Genomic DNA, 14,268 nt, shown 5'->3' with positions numbered 1-14,268 from the left:
AAGAACAACGATACTCCGAAATACACTCCACCCACCAATAACATAGATACAGTTAGGAACAATAGAAACACCTGAAACAGAAAACATTTTGTTCGTACAACCCTCCATAACTCTGTGCCAACACCCTTTCTTCTTACATCAGCTTAGAGAATGCCATCCTCTACAAACCGTCCGTGACGTACTTGACGCACTTCGTTCTGAGTAGCGATTATCAATCCCCAGGAGTTCCCAGAGATCGACAAAAGTAACCAACCTAGCGTCAGAAACCTGCTAAACAGAAAGAAGTACCCGCACGGCCCTACGGTAACCCGGATGGCGAGGTTTCCTCGAAACGTTCAAATTTTACTACAAGTCTCTTAGCAGTGGAAAGCACAAAAACTCAAAAAGAAAGGATGTAATTGTCCATAATATGCGTAATGTCAAAAACCACTATATTGTCAATTTTTATTAGTCCTTGAAGTCCTTGAACGAAGAAAGTATCGACTTCTTCCAGGTCGAGTTTGCTCTACGAACAATTGTTCAGCTGGCGCAACAGTGTTCGATGAAACAGATGATGAGTCGGACCTTGGGTTCTCTGCTACTGATGACTCCACCTGTGGATCTGGCAATGCCGAATCCTCCTCCACAAGTTGAGCGTCACTAAATGGCACAAAACGCGAAGGAGTCTCAGTTTCTTCAGTCGAAATCCCAGTTCTCACCCAACCGTCGGTTGGTAAGGGGATCGGTACCTTCTTCGTGTGACTGGCATGGACCCAATTCTTCCGGCCCTCCAGTTGAACCGCTGTCCTCGTTGTCAACAAGACTAGGTGGGGTCCGACAAATCTTGGCTCCAAGTTACGCTTCCGACCGAAGTTTCGGGTAACAACCCAGTCACCTGGCCGGAGCTGATGTCCAGGACCCTCTGTCTGCGCTGGTAGAGCTTCAAAGACCTGTTGATGAATTAATCGTAGTTTAGTGGTCAAATCGTACAAATAATCGATCAACATTGGATATTCGAGACTATCAAAAGCCCTAGGTCTCGGGACTCCCCAAATATTCGCAGGGCGACCGAACACAATCTCATATGGGCTGAGCCCTACTCGAGAGTGTACAGTTGCTCTGGTCGATAGGAGAGCCAAAGGCAAGGCGTCAGGCCATGACAGACCAGTCGTAGCTTGAATCTTAGCGAGTTTCAGCTTCAGGGTACCATTGTACCCTTCAACCAAACCCGCTGCCTGAGGATGGTTGGCACTGTGGAATTTCTGACGAATTCCAAGGCCCTTACACACACTCTGCATTACACTCCCCACAAACTCACTTCCATTATCCGACCACACAATCCGCGGCATTCCATACCTAGGAAAATACTCCTTTAACAGGATTTTCGCTGTGGACAGGGCAGTATTATCCTTAAGAGGATAGGCCTCGATCCATCTGGAGAACGCGCAAACCACAACCAAAACATACTTCAGGTTATTGCATCTCTCCATATGGATAAAGTCTAGCTGGATAACCTCAAAGGGACAAGCAGGAGGAGCGAAATGACCAGGTGGAGTGGGGGTGCCTTTTCCGGGATTGTGCATCAAACACACCATACAATTCTTAACCACTCTTTCGGCACACTTAGCAATACCATCATTCCTCCATACAGGAGACAAGAACTTACATATTCCTTTCGCACTAATATGTGACAACCCATGAGCCATCGTCACAACAGCTAATACATACGCGTCTGGTAACATCCACCTCTGACATTCCGTCAGGTCAACCCAACATCCATGCATATCCAATTTCCCTGTACTTTCTTTCCACTTGGTCTTTTCAGCTTCAGTAGCTTCGTTCTGAATTTCTTTCACACTTTCAACAGTATTTTCACACATACCAGTCTCCGTCGGCCACCTTACTGAACTCGTAACATACATTCGAGTCGCAAGATTCTTAGCCGTTTCCTTAGCAATCTCATCCGCAAATGCATTACCACGACCAACATCATCCGTCACTTTCCGATGTGCACTACATTTGACGATCGCCAACTGTTTAGGCAATGTAAGCGCATCCAAAAGGTCATTCACAAGATGCCCGTGTTGGATCTTCGTACCATGCGATGTCATAAATCCTCTTTCTCTCCACAATCTTCCAAAATTGTGCGCAACACCAAATGCATACTGACTATCGGTAAACACATTCACACGCTTCCCTTTCGACAGAACACACGCTCTTGTCAATGCAACTAATTCTGCCGCTTGCGCGGAATTCTGGTTCAATCTCGCAGTTTCCACAATCGTGCTCAACGTCACCACAGCATACGCAGTCGTCACATCGCCATTCGGCAATTTGAAGCAAGAGCCATCCACATACAAAGTACCATCGGGATCTAACAAGGGAGTGTTTTTCAGGTCCACACGACCTTTTGTTTCTTCCTCAGTCCGTAAATAACAATCATGTGGTGGTACATCATCTGATTCCATATTAATCGGCAACAATGTCGCCGGATTCAGTACATTACAACGCTTAATCTGTATATGACTTGCTAAAAGGGTCAGCTCGTATCCAGACAACCTTGCACTCGTCAGATGTTGAGTCTTTGTCCGATTCAAAAGCGTATCAACTGCATGTGGAACCATTACTATGAGCATATTGTCCATGACCAAACCTGCGGACTGCCGAATAGACGCCGCAGCTGCCGCTGTCGCCCTCAAGCAACTTGGCAACGCTCTAGCTACCGGGTCTAAGGTCGAGGAAAAATATGCACACGGACGCTGCTTATCACCAAATTGTTGCGTTAGAACACTCAACGCACAACCGTCCCTCTCATGGACGTATAATGTGAAAGGCTTACTGTAATCAGGAGTACCTAACACAGGAGCCGAACACAGCGCATCACGTAGTTCAGAAAAACTTTTCTGACATTCCTCCGTCCAAGGCAAAGGAGTTGAAACGTCCTTGCACGTGAGGGCTACCAATGGCTTCGCTAACAGTGAAAAGTTCGGGATCCACTGTCTGCAGTATGATGTGATACCTAAAAAGGCACGCACATCTCTCTGAGTTGCTGGCACAGGCATTCGAGCAATTGCTGCAATTCGTTCAGGGGTCAACCTTCTTCCCGCCTTTGACAATAAGTGACCGAGGTAGGTAACTTCTTGACAACAATATTGTAGTTTAGAAGGTGACACTTTATGATGCAAGTCGCAAAGATGCTGTAACAAAGACACTGTAGCAGCTTTACAGAGCTGTTCAGTGTCAGCAGCAATTAACAGATCATCAACGTACTGAATCAAGGCTGCACCAGCCGGTAACACAAATGCATCAAGCTGACTCTTAAGAGCTTGGCTGTAGATTGATGGACTCTCACAGTAGCCCTGTGGAGCGCGTTTGAATCTGAAGCTGCGACCACCTAATGAGAAACCAAACAAGTCTCTGCTTCCCTCAGCAATCGGAATGCTAAAGAACGCATTCTTCAGATCGATGACCGAGAACCATGATGCAGTGGCTGGAATCAGAGTCAGTAAAGCTGTAATGTCTGGCACCACAGGAAACTGCGGGACAACGACTTTATTTACCTCCCGTAAGTCGATAACTAGACGATACACGGGAGGCTTGGAGGGATCCGTTCGTTTCAGAATAGGCAACACGGGACTATTGCACACGTTACCTCGTGTCTCCTCAATAACATCTTTGCCGATCAGATCGTAAATGATCGCTAACAGTGCCCTTTCACCATCAAGGGAAATACGATACTGAGGTATACGTGGCAAACGCGCACCAACTTTTAGTTGGACAACATAAGGTGGTATATCCAACAGGCCCACATCATTGGGACCTGTCGCCCACAAGGAGTCTGGGAGAGATCTCAATTCCGATGGGAACTTATCGATCGATAAATACATAGGGGAAACCACACTCTTACCCAACGTAAGCTCCACACCCGTAGGAGAACAGTACAAAGTCGCATGTAACCTTTTCAACAAATCTAAACCCAAAAGATTCTCACCACAACCAGTAGTCAAAATCAAAGGGGCTTTCAGCTCATGAGACCCAATCGTAAGGGGCAAAGGGCTAGAAACTGGATTGCTAACGGGGGCGCCAGAAAATCCAACGGAAACATTCGTTAAGCCAGACAAAGGCGCGCCAGGGAGTTTGGAATGCATGATGGAACTTTTTGCTGCACCAGTGTCCAACAGAAAAGGCTCAACAACGCCCAAAGTGGCTACTGCAACATAAGGCCCTCTCTGATCAACCGGAACTGATACTTCTCCCTTCCTTTGTCTATGGCTGTCCTAGTAGATACCATCCGCATCACCATCACATTCAACATAACAATCATCCACATGATACTGTGCAGACCGGCCGGACGATGGTTCGCGCCGATCGAAACAATTTTGCGAATCCGAAGACGTCGCAAAACGTTCGGCCTGTGTCTGGGTAACTCCGCGACCTCTACCACGAGAAACCTGTTGAGGACCACTACGTCCTCCTCGAGCCGACACGCCATTAGTCCTATCACGAAGAACCGGACAGTCGAACTTCAGATGGCCTTCCCCACGACAATACGCGCACTGATTATATCCCAGCACAAAACGAGGCGCAGGCGAAGCATTGCGCGACTGTGATCTAGAGAACTGTGATTGCGATCTGTTCGGTTGCTGTGTATCACTGAAATTCGAACGCGGCGGGTAGGCTTGCTGCAACAAGACCTTAGTTTTGAGATCCTTAGTTTTCTTTTCTGCACGCTCATTTTCCTCTTTTTCTCTATTCTCGTAATATTGGGCCGTAGCCAATATTTGGGCAGTGGTAGAAACAGCCCACGCACTCTCAGAATTCTTCAATTTGTTGCCAAGTTCGGGCAACAAATTTGATACGAACTTATCAACGAACAGCCGCTGACCACCCTCGGAACCCATGTCCTGACCACTATGATCAATGAACGCTTCCTCAAATCTCGTAAAGAAATCAGAAACACTTTCATCCCTCTTTTGCCTGCATGCTGATAATTTGTCCCAATTGACGCGCATCGCTGGCATAAGCGTCTTCATGAGGGTAATTATCCTCTGGGGCAAAGCCACAATAATCTGTTCAGGTTTAGCCCCACCAACCTGCCGGGCATCTGCCGCTGTAAGGGCAGCCCAGTCACCGCCTAACTCGGCTACGTGATTCTCGTGACGAATTTTCGCCCAAATCGGCTGAGGCACCACATTGCCAAACAACATATCAATATCGGCTAGGTTCATAACAGTAGCATCCACCAATTGGGACAACTCCTTATAATAACCCGCAGGATTCTTACGGGGGTCAGGTAGGGATTGTTTCACTTGCAAAACTTCCGATCGCTTCCAAGGGAGATGTATCCACACTCTCTGGAAGTGGGCTGGGACAGGAGGATTAGCGGCAGCATCACCTGGCATCCATACCGGGGGAACTTCCCGCATAGGATATTGACCAGGTTGTGCCATCCATTCCGCGGTCGCGTCCTTAAACAGCGCACGTGGTTGCACCGTACATCGAAAGGATAACAAACGCTCTAAAGCTTCTCGAACCTTATCACCTACAATGACACCCGTGGCAAACCGAAGCTGTAGCTCGGAAACCTCAGGTGGTATATCATCAGCTACATCATCGTCCCACTCCTCTTTCAATGACTTACACAATTCTTCGAACACGAATCGCTGCGTGGGCACATTAAACTGAGAAAACGTTTCGAACACTACACGTGGGGTGTATTTAACAGGGTTACGAATCCATCTACGTGCCGTTTTCACCAACGATTCACGTTCCCTACCATCGGGAAGCTGGCTGCGTCTTTGAGCAACATCTGAAAGAGTCGAGCCAAGTATCGGCCCAAAAAGCGGAGAATAAAGAGAGGCAACAGCAGTCAAGAGACGACTACGAACAGAAGGAGAAGAGGACGAAGATGTAGGCGTAGCAGCCATAGGGGTGGAAACAGTAGAAGTAGACGCAGCAGCAGGAGTAGCGGGAACAACAGGCTGAGGAGGGACTTGGAGAGGCGCAATAGGGAGAGAAGCCGGAACAAGAGGATGTACGATCTGTGGCCCAAGGGGATTCGGGAGTACGGGAGGAACGGCAGGCTGACCAGCAGCCGCCAAAACAGCGGGTTGAGGAAGAGGTGGATGAACGGGACCCATAACACCAGGAGCATAGGGAGGTGGCGATTTCATCAGATAAGACAAAAGCGAATCTTCCACCGATTCTTCTCCTGTCTTATCGATCGTAGAAGGTAGCGCCGGATAACATTTGTCCACTGCCATATGGTGAAGCCGAGCACTAACTTCCTGCTCTTTCTCATCTTTGTCTAACTGATATTGTTCCGCATTGCGCATCACCGCAATGACACCTTCTCGTTTATTTTTCTTATTCTGTTTGATTTCTTTCTGTTTGGCCTCTTTCCGCCATAACCGGAAGGAATCAAACATGGCCGGCCTAGCTTTCTTTTTAAATAATTTAGCTTCCAAGTTATCTAAAATGGCAGTCTCGAAACTACCATGAGGTGGCCAACTAAGGACGCCATCCTTTTTAGTATAACGAACCCAATACTCATTATATACGATAGGACCCACGCCATGGCGACTATAGAGCTCGTAAAGCGGAGTTCCAGCCGGAGGTATCGGACATGAATCCTCCAGCCGGGAATCCATGCTGCAACATTTAAGAAACCCAAACAAAGTACTACGGCCAGGCATCGTGCACACTAGCCAAGTATACAAACTTCAAGGGCTATCGAATTACGATGTCCTCGCAAAAATGCAAGACCCTCGGTTTTTGGCAATTGCAATCGTCAAATAAAACCCAACAACTGAGAACCACGAATGCTATGGAACCATGCAAACAACAAAGCAATACTGGGAGCGACCCACAAATACTTAACTGAGAGAGCAATGGCGTCACCAGGAAGGCCCGTTGATCGTCTCGCCGTACAAAGGACTACGCCAGGCGCCAAAACAGGTCGACAGTCAGGGCATCGGTCCGTCGCAGCCGTCAGGAGGCGGGGATCTTCGCGGGAAAAGACGTCGGGCCACTTATTTCGACAACTGGATCGATGAAGCGGGGTGCACCTTCCCTCGGAGATTTCACACGAAGTTCCTCACGATCGTCGGGCTTGGACCGGTACCGTTGATGTCGCCCCACGTTGGGCGCCAACTGAAGGACTGGGTTATTCTTAAGACCCAGCGGTGCCAGGGAACAACACCTGAAACCTTCGTGGGTTACCTGTTCTGGCGTACCAAACACAGAGACACGGGACACTTCCAGCGACGTCAGAGATCAGCGTTTATTACTGCAGGGATACAGAAGTCACAAGAAGTACACAACGTGTAGGTTCTCGGAGACTGCTTCAAATTCGTAGAAGTGGGTCGCTCCTTTTATACACGTTTTTGCCATAGCACAGTATGGCGAACAAAGGTTACAACTCAGTTCCCACAATAAACTTCAAAAGGGTCGCATTCATGTTTCAGGAGGCCGGAACATAATTACAACAGTCCTGCCGGTTCCCAACTGTAAAAACATATTCCCTCCGCAATAAACACATTTCCTCCCAACCATAAACGCATTAAGGAAGGACGAAAAACAGATGTAAGGAAAAGACAAGGATGCACAACAGGTTAGAAAAGAGTGTTAGGGGCAATAAAGGAAACTCGATAGAGGGATCAAAGACCTCGTGTCTAATGTATGCGTGACTGTAACAATAGACCGGAGCGGCAAGATGGGCCTTGAGCGGGGCCATCTGCCTCACTCGTGTCATTCCCCTCATCGTAAAAGTCACCTCAAAGAAACACGTGTCCTTCGTGCAAGCTTGAGAGTCCCAGGGTCACGAAGCGGACAAAAAACCCGTTCGCTGGCTACCTGAGGGCAAGAAACAAAATGGACGCTGTATCTAAAATGGAACCCGAGGGTTCGGATGAACGAACCCAAAAATGAGGCGAACCATACGTGGCTGTGTTGCGAAACTTCGTACACCCACTATACTCGTCATTTGCGGTTCGCAGATACCAAACTCGTCCATATTCGTCACCACTCAAAAAGTGCCGTCCCGTCTCACACGGAACCTCAACGGGCCAGGGGTAGTCAGAGAGCGTTGGCGCTTCTTCGACTTCTTGTGCTTCGCCTTACCTGACCCCGAGTGCGAAGAATTAGATCCCGACGATCGATGGTGATTGCTCCGCGACCGGTCCCTCGACCTCCCACAGGATCGGGACCTTGAAAGTCGCGGAGCCGACTGACGGACTTCCAGCAACTTTTGGGACCGCTCCTGCAAAGTCTTCGGCGCCATGGCCTGGCAGTCGGGGGCACGACTTGGGGTCGTGGTCGCGCCCCAGGCAGTAGAGATACACGCGGTGCGGGTCCGTCACTGACATCATACGATGACAGTCCCTGCAGGACTTGAAACCGGGCACCCCTACGGCACCAGGAGTTGATCAACTCAAAAAAACAGAGACAAAAACCCTTGAAAACTCAGTCAAAAATTGACTGGGGCTACCGCTCTTACCGGATCTGTACTTCTTGGCCCGCAAAAAGAAAGAACTGACATCAGCGCGCGAGAGCGGCGTCTAAGTAGCTGCCGCGACGTCATCTCGGCGACCACGATGCCAACGACGGACACGGAGCCGCACAACGCCACCTTCTGACGCGCAGGGGTACTGCTGCCGAAAACATTCCGGGTCCAGTCTGACGCCTGGGGGTAATTCTAAGGTAAGGAATCTATCACTACGTGTTTCTTTCAGATTGTCTCTTTCCGATTCTGAAATACATTAAACTCTTTGCGCACCGTCCCTGTTGCTTGAAAAGACTATTGAGTGAAGTGGTACTTTCTTGCAGTGCAATGATGAAAAAACTGCAGCACAATTAATTACGATACAACAAAAAGATTTGTCTGTGTGATGATGTACAACATTTTTTCACAATAACCTGTAGTCAGAAAAAAATATTTCTAAATAACAAAAATTCTAGTTACAGGTATTTCTTTAGAATATGGCCCAGAACATATTACTAACACAACTGACTGAGAAAAAGAAACAAAACACAACCACTGACCTTAGTACTGCCAAAGCCAGCTGAGCCAAAAGCCTGAGATGCTATCTGAAAGAGAATGGAAGACGTCTCTTCAGTTTAGATAGAATCTATTTCAACAGAAATTGAGATGAAAAGTCTCTTGTCACTGTTTTGTTTTTTTAAACACAATTTAAAAACAACTTTAGCATCAACAACTCAGGCCGTACATTGTGTAATTTCAAAAGGAAGAACCTTCAAAATTATGCACACAGAGTTACACCATAACATACTATAGTGCCATGAAATACCAAACTTGCACACAGTTTAATAACCTATAATCGGAACAGGAATCTAGAGAAAGAAGACGGCAAACATTGCTGTTCTACAAGACAAAGAGGGAAAAGGAAGGTTTGAGGTAAACTAGAGAACTTTATAGAAACAATCTGGTTAGATAAAACAAATAAAACTACCTTCAGGAAATCAAATGCCTACCTTCCCTCCCTCACCTCCCCCACACACAAAGGCAGCCCGGTTTACCTAAATTTATCGGCAGCCTTCGATACCGTACCCCACGACCTTCTTCTCGATCGTCTCTGGAGGTGCGGTATTGGGCGCAACGCCTTACAATGGTTCCGGTCTTATCTAACCAATCGACAGCAAACTGTCTGGTCCCCTCCATTTGAGGCCTGCATTCAAGCAATGAACGTAGGGGTCCCCCAAGGCTCCATTCTGAGCGCTGAGCCCCACATTGTTTAATGTGTATGTGGCTCCTTTGGCACTGTTGGTCGAATCTTTCGGCGCTAGAATCGTCTCTTATGCAGACGATACTCAACTGCTATTCACATGTGCTAAGGGTGAAGTCTTGGATGGGAAAACGATCAAGCTCTGCCTCTCTGCGGTCTTTAACTGGTTTAATGCCAATCACCTGAGATGCAACTCTGATAAATCAGAAATGATTTTCTTCGGCGACGCTCCGCATGATAAATGGCGTGACTGGTGGCCATCAAATATGCCTCCGCCCACTGATTTGGCTACTACGGTTAAAAACCTGGGGGTGATACTAGATAGTAAACTCTCCATGAGTGCCCAGGTCCAATCAGTGGTGGGCACATGCTTCGGCCTGCTTAGGATAATGCGAAACTTTCTACCACTGCTCTCCCAGTCTCACAGAAGGATAATCGTACAGGCGTTGATACTTTCTCGCCTCGATTATGTGAATGTTCTGTATCTGGGTCTCCCAGAACATCTTCTCAACCGTCTCCAGGTGGCTCAGAATGCCGCTGCTCGAGCGATTTTCTTAGCTGATTGGCGCTCCCACACGACCCCCTCTTGAGAACACTCCACTGGCTCCCAGTACGTAAGAGGGTACTGTTTAAAGTACTGGTACTGGCCTTTAAGGCCTTTCATAACATTGGCGTACCTTATTTAAGGGCTCGTTGCCAACAGTACGCACCTTCACGCACGCTACGGTCCTCATCAGCCCAACTGCTTCACACTCCCAGGTTTTACTTCACACGACGGGGAGGCCATACCTTTCAGGTACTGGTGTCTGCACTATGGAATAATCTTCCAGTTGAACTGCCCCAGGAAAACGATCTTTTGTGCTTCCGCCACAAACTAAAAATATTGCTGTTCTTATGATCTGTGTCTGTGGTATGTGACTGCTGAGTGCTTTTTTACGGGTCCTATGATTAGCGCCGGGACACTCTTGGGAGAAGCCGCGCGCTCAACAAATACCCAGTAACATAACATAACAAATGAAATCGGTCTGCTTTGAAAAAACAAATAAAGATATCTATTTTTTAAAGCATTCTGATCCTTTTTTTCAGTCTATTTCCCTCTGGATAAAACCTGGCAGCATTAGACAGAAATAAATGTCCACTAAATGTCCCCTACACTCTGCAAGAAAACACTCATAACTGTGGGGCTTATTCATTTTATTTTGTTTTTCAGAAACAAACTCTTGTTTTGGAAGTTTGTTTCTGAAAAACATAAGCTTTGGCAAAGTTTGGTGAACAGCCCTCAGAACTGAAGGTAGGAATCCACAAAACCTTTTGTGCCTTGAAAGGAATTGCCATGATGGTGGTTTATTTCAATGTACAGAGATGACACTTGGGCCAGCACCCATTTTTAAATCTGGCTGACTGTGAGAAGTTGGCCTGGTATATGATGTTCACTAATAAAAGTGACCACCTTGTACCATGCCAAGCAACCCTTATGGTGTGGTTGTAAGTCAACCTTTTCGGACCAGCTGCCCTAGTGGTAGCGTAGGCTAAGCAGTCTTTGAGGCTAAACTTGTTTAGGCATGTGAAGCAAGCTGTTTTACCATATGCAACCCCCTTTTAAACCACACAGATATATATTCAAAATATATATGTATTTATTACTCAAAGTATCCCCTAGACTCTTTATGAGCACAGGAGCACAAATCATTAAACAAGAAAGTATCACAATATACGAAAGTTGCACTATATATGGATAGGCCCTGGTGGCCGCTCAAACCATATACTAAAATAGTGGTATAAGTACCACGAACAGGAAAGGGAGAAGGCCTAGGGCCTCTAGAATCGCTGGGCCTACAAGGAGCTAACTTTAGTTAGTGACCAGGAGGTCAACGGGTCGCGTGTGCAGTGAGGAAAGTTACACGCAGGCTCCCATAGGTTTTCAATGGGTGCGTAAATGCTCAAAAGTTACTGCTAGAAGGGTCTTCTGGTTGGACTACGAATTCAAGACTTCAAACCTAGACATTAGGGATGTTGCTCTACACTTGTGCACCGGAGTGCCAGCTTTACCTCTCCCACAGGAAGCGGGTGCATAGGGCTCGAAGTGCGTTGGGTTTCGTCTATCTGTTCAATGGAGCCTGACGACAAAGATGCTGCAGGCGGTCGGTCCAGAAGAGATGCGGTGGATCCAAGGATGGATAGGAAGTGTAGAAGACCTGTAAGCAGAGGGGACAGTGTTCACAGTCACTAGCCAGTGACCGGCGTGGCACCAGGTAGGTACCAGGCGATGTCGGGTGCAAACAGGTGATGAGGTGTAGCTTGTCTCTGCAGCCACGTGGTCCCTGAAGGTCGACGACGTCCAGGAGTCGGTTCACGAGCTGTCCCACGCAGGCTCTCGCGGTCGGCGGTGTCGGCGACTCAGAAGAAGCAAACAAGCCTTGGCAAAAGCAGGAGTCGCAGGAATCGAAGAAAGCTGTCAGCTCTGACCAGCAAGGTCAGAGGGGCTGCTCCTTTGGAGGGAAGCAAGGGCCAGTCTGGAGCAACCAGACCAGCGTCGTAGTTTTTCAAGATGGTCGCCAAGATGGCCACTAGTCAACGGACCAGTAACCGGTTAGGCGCGTCGAGTCACGAAGTGCAGAGGGGCCCCACGCAGATCGTGGAGATGCTAGAGGGCTCACCTTTGGTGCAGATGCTGCTCGGATGTTGGGATTCTCAGGACCCAAAGCACAACTCGGAGGGAGCCTCTGTTGTCGCGCTTGCAGCTTGTCGAGTGTCTTCCAAGATGGCTGGCTCCACGTGTCTCGGTGCCTCCACGGGTTCCTTCTTTGCAGGGACTGTGGATCGGGCGGTGAGAGGTCTGGAGGTCCAGTTCTTGTCGGTCTCTGGGCTCGGGCTCCGGCGGGAGGCGGCGGCAAAGCAGACGTCGATTCGCTGGTTGGTGCTTGCGTTAGCAAGATGGTCACTCCCTGACCATAGGGGAGATTTCCTTCAGTCTTCTGTGCAGCAGAACGTCGAAGTTCCCGTCTTCTTCTTAGTGTTAAGTTGATTCCAGGATGTCTAAAGTCTTTGGACACAGCTCCTACCTTTAAGCGGATTCTAGGGGCCGGACTACCTGCTAGGTCCCTCCCTAAGGGTGGGACCAGGAAGGGGGGGGTTACACCCCCAATCCTTTGTCCAGCTCGCCCCAGGTCTGGGGCTGGTGTGCCCCAGGACCAGTTTGAACTGGCATATGCACCGAGGCCCCTTGTGAGCCTCAGGCATGTCTGATTCCTTTCAAGCCCTACCTGACCAATACACAAAATCCTGTCTGGGGTGGTGCTCGCACCTTCCCTGGCAGGAAACCCTTTGTCCACGTCTCCCAAGCTGGAAGGACTCCCAGCAGCAGGAGGGCAGACTTGTGTCTGTGGTGGCAGCGTCCAATTTGTGGACCTGAGGCTATGTCTGATTTTACCCGGGTTTCAGGTTCTGTACATGTTGTGTCCCTCTAGGAGGGTGGAATGCTAACCCCGTCGCCAGAATTGGCGAGGGGTTAGTATTCCAATTCGTATGACACCTTACTCGACATGTTTTGATAAAGCCAAACCAAAGATAGCATTTAACCGCGAGGTTCATAATGCACTTAAGAGTATATGGTATGGCGATATCTGGAAACGGTAGAAGGAAGTTGTTCCGACTACTGCAGACAGGCTCAGCTCATGCCAGAGCACCATCTCACATGAAACCAAGCACTCTGCCTTCAGGATTGTTAAGGCCTGCCATAGGAGTTACTTATAGGTTAACATGTGTCCCATATAAGGTTAGGTATAGGCATACTACACCTAAGTAAGAGGTGGATACACCATCTTACCCCAGCTGAGTTATCAGCCAGTTGTGTCAAATTGCTAGGCCAGGCCAGGGGTGGCACAATACATGCTTCAGCCCCTGGTAGGCCTTAGATACACCAATGCTTTGGGTACCTAGTGTACACTGGTACAGGGGCTCACAGGGTGATCCAGTTCCAATGGGTTATGCACCTAAAGTGCATGTTGTCAATTTAGCAGAGAGAACAGCAGGCTGGGGGTCTGATTAGCAGGCCCACAGCCTCAATATGTCAAAAACCAGTGAAGCAAAAGGCAAAAATTTGGGGTGACCATAGGATAGCAGACCCTACTCTCCTACACAACCCCCCCCCAAACGCAGGGACATTAAACTAGCCTTGACCAGTCGCGTCTTCATGTCCTAAGTGGAAGTACCTGGAGACACCATCTGCATTAAGTTGTGACAGCACAGCTCCCACACCCAACTCAGAAGCATCTGTTTGGAAAATAAACTCTTTGGAGTAGTCAGGACTTTTCAGGATAGGTGCAGAGCACATGGCCTTCTTCAGGTCATCAAATGCCTTTTGACAGCTTACTGTCCACTGAACCTTTTTGGGCATCTTTTTGGATGTTAGATCATTAAGAGGAGTCATAATGGACCCATAGTTCTTAACAAACTTCCTGTAGTACCCAGTCAAGCCCAAGAAAGTTCGGACTTGAGTCTGGGTGGTGGGAGGAGACCAGTCCTTGATGGATTGTATCTTACTCTC

The 14,268-nt window shown here is 48.2% G+C and overlaps 1 protein-coding gene across 8 annotated transcripts in view; it reads right to left on the bottom strand.

The window, feature by feature from the left end:
- The window catches only part of PARP4 (poly(ADP-ribose) polymerase family member 4), a 2,159,601-nt gene that overhangs the window by 406,169 nt on the left and 1,739,164 nt on the right, over positions 1 to 14,268 (bottom strand). For all 8 annotated transcript variants that reach the window (XM_085621544.1, XM_085621545.1, XM_085621546.1 and 5 more), the window contains one exon: positions 9,022 to 9,066. In XM_085621544.1, the coding sequence (XP_085477670.1) occupies positions 9,022 to 9,066 (45 nt within the window). The remainder of the gene's footprint in view (positions 1 to 9,021; positions 9,067 to 14,268) is intronic.

Source organism: Triturus cristatus, chromosome 8, assembly GCF_964204655.1.
Source record: "Triturus cristatus chromosome 8, aTriCri1.1, whole genome shotgun sequence".
Lineage (NCBI taxonomy): Eukaryota > Metazoa > Chordata > Amphibia > Caudata > Salamandridae > Triturus > Triturus cristatus.
Note: the sequence above shows the minus strand (reverse complement) of the source record. Positions and strands in the feature narration are given on the sequence as shown.